This window comes from Scyliorhinus canicula, chromosome 11, assembly GCF_902713615.1.
Source record: "Scyliorhinus canicula chromosome 11, sScyCan1.1, whole genome shotgun sequence".
Taxonomy (NCBI): domain Eukaryota; kingdom Metazoa; phylum Chordata; class Chondrichthyes; order Carcharhiniformes; family Scyliorhinidae; genus Scyliorhinus; species Scyliorhinus canicula.
This window is the reverse complement of record NC_052156.1, coordinates 28,395,644-28,409,061: the sequence shown is the minus strand read 5'-3', so window position 1 is coordinate 28,409,061 and position 13,418 is coordinate 28,395,644. Positions and strand designations below refer to the sequence as shown.

The 13,418-nt window shown below is 45.4% G+C and overlaps 1 protein-coding gene across 1 annotated transcript in view; it reads right to left on the bottom strand.

Annotated features, from left to right (window-relative positions):
* The window catches only part of slc6a1b (solute carrier family 6 member 1b), a 50,019-nt gene extending 40,199 nt beyond the window's left edge, over nt 1-9,820 (bottom strand). Inside the window, exons 1-9 of the mRNA XM_038812653.1 lie at nt 9,461-9,820; nt 8,087-8,548; nt 7,467-7,598; nt 6,880-6,980; nt 6,406-6,515; nt 6,151-6,283; nt 4,560-4,694; nt 4,357-4,460; nt 759-883 (exon numbers count right to left, since the gene is read on the bottom strand). Coding sequence (XP_038668581.1) covers nt 759-883; nt 4,357-4,460; nt 4,560-4,694; nt 6,151-6,283; nt 6,406-6,515; nt 6,880-6,980; nt 7,467-7,598; nt 8,087-8,321 — 1,075 coding nt within the window. The 5' untranslated portion in view covers nt 8,322-8,548; nt 9,461-9,820. The remainder of the gene's footprint in view (nt 1-758; nt 884-4,356; nt 4,461-4,559; nt 4,695-6,150; nt 6,284-6,405; nt 6,516-6,879; nt 6,981-7,466; nt 7,599-8,086; nt 8,549-9,460) is intronic.
* Nucleotides 9,821-13,418: the final 3,598 nt, after the last annotated feature.

The following is a 13,418-nucleotide window of genomic DNA, read 5'->3' as shown; positions in this document are numbered from 1 at the left end:
TGAGCATGGGAGAAAGATGGCCAGTTAAAATGGCAAGTGATAAGAAGGTTGGGGTCATGCTTGTGGACTGAAAGGAGATGCTCTGCAAAGCAGTCACCCCATCAACGTTTAGTCTCCCCCAATTAGAGGAGACCGCACTTTAACACTACCATTAGCACTCCCTGCGTCTTGTGCCAATGACATAATTACCTAATCTGTCCTGGCTCCCACCTATCCCTGACTTTCTACTTTGCTCCACCTACTACAGCCCTCTTGAATAGTATAAAATCCATCACATTTCTCCCTCTCTTTAGCTCTGAAGGAGAGTCATACGGACTTGAAACGTTAACACTGTTTCTCTCTCCGCAGATGCTGCCAGACCTGCTGAGTTTTTCCAACAGTTTCTGTTTTTTTTAAATTTCAGGTGTTAGGAATCGTTCCTTGTGGAAGTGAAACACATTGAGAAAGTGTTGCAGAAAAAAAAAAACTTCTGCTATCCATGAATATTTTTAAGGTGAGAGAAGGTAGCATTCGGTACAGGGGTGCAAAAGTTATTCCAAAGTTGGACAGAAGTACAACATTTTACCATTGAAGTTCAAACGACTGGCATTGGGAAAAATAATAGTGTCTTGCAAACAACATCAAAAAGTTTATTCGGATCATTCAGAAATGGCGCAAAAGGTATTCCCTATTGCTCAAATAAGATCAAGGAAGGTCTAAATCTATACATTAGAGATGGATTAACGCTGCAAAATGGTGTAAGCGAGGATTTAACTTACCCGAAGCAGCCACTTCTGCTATAGATCTTTTTGTCACATGTGCCATGAAGCCCACAATGGAGAAAATTACAAAACCAGCAAACATACTGGTGGTGGAATTTATACAGCAGACGATGATCGAGTCTCTGAAATAAGTGAGAGAAAAAAAATGCATTTGTTGCTAGATTGTGTAACATTACTGAATTATTATGGGGGCAACATCAATGTAGCACCAACATGCAATGCCACAGAGTAGTGGAACTTGGATTCCGGCTTATGATTTGGCAAATTGTTGACTTACTGATATCTAAGAGGAGCATTTAATGGAGGCAAACAATTCCTCAAAGCGTCAGAAGGGAAATGTATGAGTCTCAACATCATACGACCCATGTACAACAATCAAGTAGTTGATAATAGCATTAACAAAGGCTGTGGAAGCAAATTAACATGCTGCCTTCTCTTCTATGGTTCATTCATGGTCTGGTTTGATCTTATTTGGGTGGTTTGCCAGCCTGGAGGAGCTGAAGGAGAAATTTGGGCTGTTGGGCTTGGACATGTTTAGGTACCTCAAGGTGTATTTGACCTTCTAGAGGAGGTTTGTTAAGAGGTTTTATTAAGCTTTCCTTATTTGAGCGGATTCTCTCCTGTTTGGGGTCGGAGAAGGGCAGTATGTTTGGCATATGTGTACAGATAGCGGGGAAAGAGTTGAGTTCAATGGAAGGGGTGAAGGCAATGTGGGTGGAGGAGTTGGGATTAATACTGGAGGAGGGGGTGTGGATTGAGGCACTGCAGAGTGTGAATGCTATGTCATTGTGTGCAAGACTGAGCCTTATCCAGTTAAAGGTAGTGTATGGAGTGCACCTCACAAAGGTGACGATCAGTCGTTTTCTTTTGAGGGAATGGAGGATAGGTGCGAGCGCTGTTCAAGGATGTCCACAGACCACACACACTTATTCTACTCCTGTTCCAAGCTGGTGGGTTTCAGGAGGTCCTTTTGTGACACCATGTCAGCAATCCTAAATATTGAGTCAGAAGCCTGCCCCTGGTGGCTATTTTAGGGATTTTGGATGTGCTGGATGAGTGCAAGGGCAGATGTCCTTACATTCGCCTCATTGGTGGTGCAGAGACGGTCCTGTTGAGTTTGAGGTTGACAAGACCGCTGAGTGCTTTGGCGTGGCTAGGGGATTTGATGGAGTTTTGCACCTCCAGAAGGTTAAATACACCATGACAGGGTTGATTGAAGGGTTCTACTGGAAATGGCAGCCATTTATATTGTATTTCAGAGAGTTGGTCACTGTTAGCTGCTGGAGGGGTGGGGATGGGGGGGGGGGGGGGAAGGGATGTGTAGCTGGGGTGTGGGGGGGGGGTGCTCATGTCTTTTCTTTTTTTTTGTATTGTTTTTGCAAGGTTATGGGGGGGGATTTGTGTGCGGTTGGTGTTTTGTTAAAGGTATTTGTTTATATGTTTTGTAATTTTGTATAAAATGTTGAAAATTTAACAAAACCTTTTCCAAAATAAAACACTGACTGTCTTCTATGGTGTTTCCATTTGAGTTAATGAAACAATTTGGGGAATGCGAAGGCACAGAAACATCCAGCAACTGGTAGCACAGGAGTGAAAACCAACCCCAAATGACTGACCTAAATTTGAAGTGAGAATTAAAATAAACTACCCTCTTTACAACACTTGTCGAATCAGGCATCAATTTAAAACAGAAATATGTTCAACACTTTTTAATCCGGCCTGTCTGATCAAATGACATAGTCCAGCTCGATGTAATGAAATGGAACAATCCTGTGTTGATATGTCAAGCAAAACTGAATTTAGAGACTTGGATTCCATTGGATTTTTCCTTATTGCATTATGGGAAAGATATGATCACAGTACAGAGGTTACAGAGCAGATTTACAAGGATGTTGCCTGGGTTTAAGAGTTTTGACTATGTGGGAAGATTCGATAGACAAGTGTTGTTTTCTGTGGAGCCAAGGAGGTAGATACGAGATCTAACTGAAGTGTATGAAACACTCCCAACACAAAATGGCTACCTGCACATGCGCACTGGTCCACTTGGACTTCAATTTGCTCAGTTGGAAAGTAATTAATGTCCTGACAACACACAGGATATATTTCTGCTATAATATATTCCAGGCAAAGAAGATGGTGGATCACATTACAGTTCGTATTGAGAAATTTACATAGAATTTACAGTGCAGAAGGAGGCCATTCGGCCCATTGAGTCTGCACCGGCTCCTGGAAAGAGCACCTTACCCAAGGTTAACATCTCCACCCTATCCCCATAACCCAGTAACCCCACCCAACACTAAGGGCAATTTTGGACACTAAGGGCAATTTATCATGGACTGTGGGAGGAAACCGGAGCACACGGAGAAAACCCATGCACACACGGGATGAACAGACTCCGCACAGACAGTGACCCAAGCCGGAATCAAACCTGGGACCCTGGAGCTGTGAAGCGATTGTGCTATCCACAATGCTACCATGCTGCCCCAAATTGGTTCATGATCCAACTGAAATTTGAAAAGGAGAAGTGTAACACAAATCCTTTCAGTGTAAATTTAATGGAATGAGTTACAGTATAATCGCAAACATCCGGGAGGGAATGACCACGAACAAATGCCACAGCTTTAAAGCAAGAGGTTCGCACCACCCCTTGCACAATCCCACCCAACTCCAACTGCCTTCTCACTCCCTTCAGATTCATAAATCTGCCCTGTATCCAGACCTGTACTAAAAGAGTAAACATGGCAGAGAAACACTAGAACTGTGTATGTGAAAACTGGCAGCAAACACAGGCTGGTGTAAAGTTATGTGTAGTTCATATGGAATGGATGAGAAGGTCCTATTCACCTTGGTTGATAGGTCCATAACCAGGGGCATAGTTTAGGGTAAGAGTTAAGAGGTTTAGGGAGGATTTGATGGGCTATTTATCCCCAGAAGGTGATGGGGACTGGAGCTTTTTCTGAAAGGGTGGTAGAGGCAGAAACCCTCCTAACATTTAAAACCTACTTGGATATACACTTGAACTACCTTGACCCACGAAGCTATGGCAAGTGGGTTCAGTTGGATGGCTACTTGTTGGCTGGCACCCACACAATGGACTGAATGCTTCCTTCCATGCTATAAATTGCCATAATTCTGTCCTGCATATGATCGAAGGAATTCGGACAATAATTGATGGGAGTGACTTATTTCCAAAGAATAAATGATTGAGCAGTCGTAATGGGGACAGGCCCCTTTTCTGTAGGAATAATCAGGGGGGAGGGGAAGCGAAGATTAGAGATGATGCCAAAATAGTCGTCTGATTAACAAATTCAGATGGCGACAAAAAAAAGTAAATTGGCAAGGTTTATCCATGGTATCTGACGCTGTTGCTCCCTATGTTGCCCTGGGCCACCAACAGGAGACTGAAATAGCTTATTTTACACATTGGCGGGCAATGGAGAAAGAGGGTGGGGGGGGGGGGGGATTGGATGGTTCTTTCAAGGGGCTGGCACGGGCGCAAGGGGCCGACTGGCCTCCTTCTGAGGCTCTGCAGAAGTTACTTGTGACAGTAGAAGTGTGCAACTTGTCACAGTGACAGCCGGAAGGAATATGTTACCTGTAAATGTTGTTGTGAAAGGTGTTGTAGCTGCCAAGCGCCACCAAGGAGCCAAGTCCCAGGCCGTATGAGAAAAAGATCTGGGTGGCTGCATCCAGCCATACCTGCGAGAGAAATGGTCGGATTGGGAACACAGTCATTAAAGTGGCTTTATTTCCCTCTTTAGATAAGAGCCAAACATAAAGATTGCTGTCGACACGTACCTCGGAGTCAGAGAGACGGCTGAAATTGGGGGTTATGTAAAACAATATCCCTTCGCGAGCCCCAGGCAGTGTCACTCCACGGAAAAACAAAATAATAAGCATGACATAGGGGTAGATTGCAGAGAAATAAACTACCTGTGAAAAGACATCCAGCGTTTAGTCCCATGGACACTAATCATTTTTCAAAGTGTTACCAGCATCAGGCTTAGATTTGCAACTTTAATACATTTTTTTCTCTCCAGAGGATTAATACTAAAAGAGTCAAGCAACAAAATATGCTAATTAAGAATTAGCCCTGGTTGTCAGATGTTCAAATCTTTGATGTGACGTTCTAAGCAGCGTTTAATTACTTCAAATGTTTAATTGTCTCGCGAAGTCTCCATTAGGTTCCTCCCACTGTTAATTCTAGCGGGGCCTTTGTAATTTCATTGGGAAGACAAGCCTTGCACGAAGGGAAAACTTGGAATGATATAAACCAGGGGTGGGCAAACTACGGCCCGCGGGCCGCATGCGGCCCGCCAAAGGTATTTCTGCGGCCCACCAAGTCATTAAAAAAAAAAAAAAAAAAAAAATTTTTTTTTAAATTTTTTTTTTTTTAAATTTTTTTTTAAAGGTTAATGGGTGGGGGGGCTGTTGGGTTACTTACTGGTATAGGTGGATACGTTGACTTGAGTAGGGTGATCATTGCTTGGCACAACGTCGAGGGCCGAAGGGCCTGTTCTGTGCTGTACTGTTCCATGTTCTATATGAGGCGCCCAGAATCATAACCGGGTGAAGTAATTATTTTACTTAATATACTATGCGGCCCTTTGTGAATTGTGAATTTCTGAATGCGGCCCTTGCACGGAAAAGTTTGCCCACCCCTGATATAAACAATACGCACTTTGCACCCATTGAAACTTGCGTTGGCGATGTAGTGTATCACAGATAATGTCAGTGCGAGGCTGTGGAAATGTATGCCCGTATTCTTGGAGGTCCCCGACCTTATTATTCATCACTAGCTACTTTGGAAGGGAGGTCCTGTGGTATGTGTCCACCTCTGATTCTAAAACTTCAGGTTCGAGTCCCTCTCGGGGTTTTGATGTAACGAGAGGTGCGTTCATAACCTGGCTAGGCAGGTCCATTATCAATCTGCCCATGAACAGGGCGTGTAAGAACGGGAGAGTCTCCTGGTATGCCGAGAACTGCAACACTTGCCAAGCATAACTATAGGTCAACAGGTGGTGGGCAGTCCATATCCTCTTGGGGCACGGTACCCGAAGAGGGAGAGAGAGCTACTTTGGATTGGCCAGAGTTTCCCTTTACCTATTGCGGAAAAGAATGATTCCAATTGGAGATGGTTAAGACCACTGCATATTTAAAGTCGGAATATAAAAACTTCTTTAAACTAACCGTCATGTGGAGAGTGCTGGGGTTTCTTCTGGTAAAAAAAACAGCACTGGGGCGAAGGGCGGTTTGGCCAAGGGCACATGGGAAGTAATGAGGGGCACCAGGATGTCATGTCTCTGCTGGGACCCTAGCCTCGTGTAGTTTCAATTAAACCCATGCGGTTGGACTAATAAGGTTCTCTGTAAGTAACGAATCACTTTACCTTTCCAGTCCAGCTGACACCTTTCCAAATACAGAAATACACAAGAACCCAGGCGATGGCCAGTGTTATTGCGAGGGGAGGTCGGATCTCTCCAGGCTGATCCAGTCCAACTGATAACTGATGCATATTGCGTCTGTGGACATAGTTACGAGTTTCTCAATAAAAAAATTTCAGCCTTGACATTAGTATTGTTTTTGTTAAAGTTAACCTTAATTGGTACTATATAACAGGCCAAAGACGTAAAAGCTATCTTACTCCCAGAATTCCACAACCGGGCTGGTAAGGTTAGTTGCATTGACCACGCTGTAGTTTGAGGAACAGCTCTCGGTATTCCAGGAATTGTCACAACTCTGCCAGGGAAGTTCCTGTTTACAAAATGTCACAATTATACATGCTTTAAACAACTGGCCACTTGGATCTCCCATGGCCACCAACCAAAGTCTATTGTTCACAGATTTTGTTTGTCAGTTTAATCCACCCCCGCTGTATGAACACATGGATCAGAAAGATGCTAATCCCCCCCCCCCCCCCCCCCCCAGTTGTCACTCACGATTGGAGAAACCGGATTGATTCGGGGTGGCTGAATGTTCCACTTGCCTCGGTAGTTGTAGCCGAGAATGAGAATGTGGCATTCTCGGCACATGTGGCATGCTGGCATCACTGGAGGCTTCGTGTTAGAGAGTCAAGAGAATTTAACTCGCGCCCCCAAAATAAGCAGAAGGAACTTACTGACGTGAAAGAATTGTACAAATAATAAATGGCCCAAGCAATGATGACGACGTAGTAGATGTTTAGCCAGAAAGAGAGGACGGCAGCGGCCAGACCCACGCCTGTAAATAGAGGACACATCGAGAATAACCCGAAATGTTAAACTGAACAGCCTAATGCAACAGGTTGTGCCATTCATTCCGCGGCCAGAAGCGGCCGTCCCTCCCAAGGATGTCCAGGGAAGACTGTTTCACCGTTATTTAATAGAATGAAAGACACAATGTCGCCTGGGACGCCTTCTATGAAACGGGACTGAAAGGCGCCTGTGGCTGGGTTTTATTTCAACTTGCAAACATTCAATATAGATTGGCTGCAACGATTGCAATGACCAACTCCGGGTTGTTGCACCACTGAGAAATTGACATGAACATTTGACGCGCGCATTTCAAAGCAGTCGCCTTCAAAACAAATCAATTTCAGTGGCTGTCGGCGGCGATGGGAACGTTACCACCGTCGCTGTATGTAGATGAATCGCTTTGTTTCCCTTGCACCCCGACCCGCCATGAAAACGGCGGCGCCCCCGCTATGGTGCTGATTTTGTCCCATACCTTTGAACATCGGCGCCAGTTTCCAGACGCCGAGTCCGCCGACAGATGTGTACTGACCCAGGGAGCACTCCAGGAGGAAGATGGGCATCCCGGCGAAGATCAGCGTCAAGAAATAGGGAATGAGAAAAGCCCCTTTGGAGAACAATGAGCGGCATGTTAGACATTGATGGGAAACAGGCAGCCTCTTCAAATCCAGCTAGTCAATAAACAGTTTGCCATGTGAAATACGCGGGCTAGCCTTGCTATCAAACACCTTTTAACACACGCGTTAAAATGCGCTGCGTCGCTGCTTTTGGACTTAATGCACTCAATTCGAAAATATAAGTCGAGGTGGATGGATATGCATCTGGATTCTACTATTCCAATTTCATACATAAAATCGATGCATTATTTGCACGAATTAAACAGCTGGTAAGATCCAATCTCAGCACATCTGCAAACAGCTTTTTTTTGTGGGGGACAGTTGATATTTGTGGTTTAATTGACTCTAGTTAAAAACAAATCCAGGAAAGCTGGAATATTCCGGCTCACGTCAACGTTGACTTATTTATGTAAGCCCAGTTGTGACAATAAAGATTATTATGATGAAATTTTAAAAAAGTTTTGTTTTTTTCCTTTACCTCCGCCGTTTTTGCCACACAGATACGGAAACCTCCACACGTTGCCCAGGCCGATTGCATATCCGATACAGGACAGCAGAAAGTCAAATTTCCCTCCCCATTTCTCCCGCTCGGGAATGGTCCTGTTCTTTTGCACCTTCACCACCAGGGTTTTGGGCTTGTCGTTCGACGTGGGCGCGTCGTGGAGCTCGGTGGAGACCTGGCCGTCGGGGGTCCTGGCGCCGTTCGCCGCCATGCCTTTCGACTTGGGCGCCGAGCGTCTCGGAGCTGGTCGGAGATTTTCAGCACCGGACCACGTGGAAAGCAGCTTCGCGGTCTGTCTGGCCACAGCACAGGTGAGAAAAGGCAAAGATCTTCTGCAGGACACCTTCGGCAGCCGCCGGCGGACACGGAAAACGCGAGCTGGATGGAGTGGGGAGTGGATGGGAAGCGAGCGGGAAGATTGAGTTGAGGCAGGGGCCTCTGTGGGGGGGGGGGGGGGGGGGGGGGGGGTTGGTTGTGGAGGGAGGGCAGAGAGAGAGACTCTGAAATGAAACAAGAATACACAAGGCTAGAGTCGGTAAATATATGCTTACATTCTGCTCAATATTGCTGGCATTTACGGATTCTGGTTGCCTTAAAACAAAACCAACCTTGGTGAAATTGACACGATTCTAAACCAGTCATCTGTTTTCCAGCTGTTTACAATGTTTGGAGAGTAACAGCGGTTTTTAATTTAAAGTAAAATTAAAGATAAATGTGGAAAATCTCACCCAGGTTCACACAGTCGCGTGGTTCCCTAACATGTGCACACTAAGCTCTGCTACTGTGTGCCAATTACAATTGGCACACAAGCGTGCACTTGGCACAAAGCCTCTCTCCGAAGCGCGGGCAACAACACAAGCTGTTTGCAATCGAGCCCCTGTCTGTCTGCCCCTTTCGGGCATTGCCACAGAGTGATAGCAATCACATTGAAGCGGCCACTCTAACCACTGGCCTCAAGCTCCGAGATTTGCCCGTCAGTCTGCCTATTCCTGATGTGGATAAAAATATCCCTTGTCGCCTTCAATTGATCACTGTAAAGACCGCCAGCATTTCTATCTCCCTACAACCCCCCACCCCCCCTCCTCCCCACATGTAACCGTTTGCGTCTTAACCCTAATGTTTCGGACTTTAACATCGTAGCAATTGCCACCAAACTCCCTCACGTCGGGACATTCTCACACAGCAACATTGGAAGTTTCCACTATCCTTCAGTGAAATCGATGTTACCAATGCACACCAATCTGTGTGATTTCTGCTTCAGATCAGCCTGTTGGCTTTCTGTTTTTTTTTCGATGACTGAAGCAAAAGTTCACTCTCTGCAAATGTTACATGGTTCAAACATCCACTTACTGTTGCCAAGCGCAGGGTGAGGTCCAACTTGTTCCTTACTCCAGTACCCCGAGTCTTTGCGCTTCCTTTTGGTCCGATTGGCGTCTGCGAGCTGCCGAGCTCAGAGCATCGGGCGCAGTATCCGTCTGATCTGTGCGGCGGGTCTGGCTGAGTCTCGCCGAGCGGAGCGAAGCAGAAAAGGGGCAGGGACGAGGCTCCCGCGCAACTCCCCAAATGCCTCCAGCGAGGACGTAGCGTGCGCGGCGGCCAGCCTGCTCCCCTCTCATCTACATAGCGTCAATGTCATCTCAAAGTCACATTCACTGAGAGAGCAGTTGGCGTCGCTCTGCTGCCTCTTTCTTGTGTTTTCGTTTTGCTCCAGCCCTCGACACGCTCGGGGCTTTTTTTGTTCCTGGCGGTTTGCTGCCCACTTCCAACCAGCTGACACGGTGCGGAGGCCAAACACATGCCCACTTGGGAGGGCTGGCTGGAAAACTTCAAGTGGAAAGTATTAGCATTTTAATGGGGCGGCACGTTATGTCTGAAGATTACATTCGGAACACTTCCAGCAACCCAAACCCGCTCATGCCCCTCAAGTCATGTCAGGAGCCATTTCAAGGGTTCAAAGTTTTAAAACAAATGGTATTAGGTGGAAAATGGGAGCAGAGGGAGGCCATTCGGCCCTGCGAGCCTGCCCCGCCATTCATTATGATCATGGCTGGTCATCCAACTCAATAGCCTAATCCCGCCTCCTCTCCTCCCTATCCTTTGATCCCAAGTGCTATATCTAATTATGAATTACATAGGGTGCTATATCTAACTATGAATTACATAGGGTACTATATCTAACTATGAATTGTATAGGATGCTATATCCAACTATGAATTGTATAGGATGCTATATCCAACTATGAATTGCATAGAGTGCTATATCCAACTATGAATTGCATAGAGTGCTATATCTAACTATGAATTGCATAGGGTGCTATATCCAACTATGAATTGCATCGGGTGCTACATCCAACTATGAATTGCATAGGGTGCTACATCCAACTATGAATTGCATAGGGTGCTACATCCAACTATGAATTGCATAGGGTGCTATATCTAACTATGAATTGCACAGGAGTAGACACGGGGAGAGCAAAGATTGGATCAACTGCATATTGAATGGAGGGATGCGACATTTTACCCTGACTTCAGGGGCAGGGAAAGTTTCACTCGATATACGAAAGCAAACATCATATCTTCCCGTTGTAAAGATAACGCCCACAGTTTATTTATATATTTTTAAATAACCCCCTGAATGAGAAACTCAAAATAATTCACTTGGCCACAACCCCCAATTTCAACGGGCAGAATGTGGATCCTGGCGAGGTCAGATAAGAAGCACAGTCAATAATAATTACTCTGGAAGGAAGAGATAAAACTGAAAAATAGTCTTTATATAATCTCCTTAACTTCCACATACCAAAGGAAAAAAAAAATCCCCATTGCCAAACTCCGGATCGCAAAGCTTGGCTTTCCAGTTAAAGGAAGTGGATGAGTTTCTGAGCAGAGGACACGGATTGTGCTTTGACAGTTACTTATTCCTGTGATAATCGATATGGTCTCGGCTATAGATTCATGCCGGATCCCACAAAACACCGTTTCTTCAATTCCCACTAACCCACCTTTTACAACAATAATCACTTCAATTAAACTCGCCCAAATAAAGCTGGACTAAAGACCGGGCATTCTGTACGCGACAAGTAGATTCACGTCTAAACTTATGAGGATACAGAGGGAAAGTGGAGTCACCCCATTAACCGTTTTGAAATCCTTAAACATGCCACATAGAGAATATCATATTTACTTTTATTTAATATATATTCCAGTTTCATGATAATTCAGTCGAAGTGCATGTGATAACTGGGAAGTTTGAGATGGTTCATATATCGTTTAAGATTCAGAAGTGTAGGATAGAGATTGAAACATAGAAATGAATGGTTGAAGTTTTACAGTGGATGTAATAATAATAATGACTTATTGTCACAAGTAGGCTTCAATGAAGTTACTGTGAAACTCCCCTAGTCGCCACATTCCAGGGCCTGTTTAGAGAGGCCGGTACGGGAATTGAAGCCGTGCTGTTGGCCTTGTTCTGCATTACAAGTCAGCTGTTTAGCCCACTGCGCTAAACCAGGATGTGTTAATAAAGGCGATACTGTCCTGATAAATATTTGTTATATCTATAATTTATTCAACGACAGTATTTCCCTCCTGCCCACGTAGCCGGTTCTTCAGTCAACAAATACACGCCAATGAAATGATCTGTCCGATTCAGAATAAATGTGGTGTGTTTGACTGGGAGGGGTTAGAAGCTCCAGCCAGGAACTTCATGCATTGTAACTTCAATGCCTCTCGAGACAATGCGGATGCAATGAAACTGGCCGGAAGAATCGCAACAGCTGTTTGCTGAGGAAGGTGAATCCAGTTTCAATCAGACGTGGGAGATGGCTCATGTTAGGAAAATCTACCCCCATTCCACTAAAATATGAGGAGAGGGGCTGAATCGAGCCCCCTTGGTCTGATTACAGCTGGGGACCGACTCAGCTGGAGTTAGACGCTGCAACTCTGCCAATTGTTACATTTCTCGTCATTGAACTTGATGGTCCTCTTCCCAGTACCGATCACTTGCGGTCCGACTGAGTTGAGTTGAAGATTCCCCGACAAACAACTACGGTCCCCACTGGAAACCGGTGTGTGCCGTCAGAAGCTAACCATCTCCTTCGGCCCGGAGCATTTGGCTTTGGGCGTCCTTGGGGCGATGTTCAGCATCATATCCCATTGTCAGGGTCGAGAACTACTTCGCCGCGTTCACTGTGCTGATCATTAATTTCTCAGTAACTTCGTGTTAGCATCCATTAGATTCGTACAAGACATGATCGATGTGGACACTTGGGGCAGCTGGGACATGTTTGTTTATCTCACCATTGCGATAGGAGAGGTGATCAATTGAGACCCGAGGAATATGCCTTCATTTTTTGAAGTGGGTTCAGTTCAAAACGGGGGGGGGGGGGGGGGCTTCCACATAAATAACCCCTCGGATGCCGAGTCCCAAATTAATTGACAATGAACTCTGCAGTTTTCAAATCCTACATTTAAAAAGGGTGCATTCTGTTCAACGCACTGTGCAAATAATGTAACCTCGTTCAGAAAGACGTCGAGAACCACCCACAACAGCAGCTTCGGGTTTTCATCGAAGTCATCTTTTTGTGTAACGAATAGCTAACTTTGTTTGCATTAACAGCTCTGCAAATTCTGCTCCTGTCGCCACGACTGTCACAACGCGCGAGTTGATCAGATTTCAGACTTCACTGAAATCCTATTCCTGGACAAGAGGGAGAACGAGACATGCCCGCTTTTCGGCATACTGTTTTTTTTGGAAAATATCTTGGGTCAATCTCAAGTGTCCTCCGCAATTCTCTATTAAAATTAATTTTCTGTCTAACCAGAAGTCATGTGATTATCAGCTATGTTTATTTCTACATGCAAACGCGGCAACACAGCCACGCGGCGCACAGACACAACACACGGATACACTTCATACTGTGGCTCGACCTTCCTCGGTGGGGATAGAAAGCATAAAATCATCTCCATTACCTCCGTCAGATTGTTGATGTCTGACACGTCCCCCGTCACCATTCCACTCCTGTCTTGCAAGAGTTATCAGCTGTATGTTATGGGAAAGGTGTGTTTTGCTTTCAGTCTCTGCTTCCATTTCAAACAAATGAGTCTAAAAAATCCCCGCAGTTTATAAAACGGTGTTTCGCCCAACATCGGACGGCTAGTAATTATTTTTTAAAATCTAATTTTCTAACCAACCGTCAGTTTGCACCGAACCTCTGAAAGAGCACCCTACCTAGGTTCATTATACCGCCTTACCCCACCTACCCTCTTGCCACACCCATCCCCACCTACCTCCTTGCCCCACCATCCCC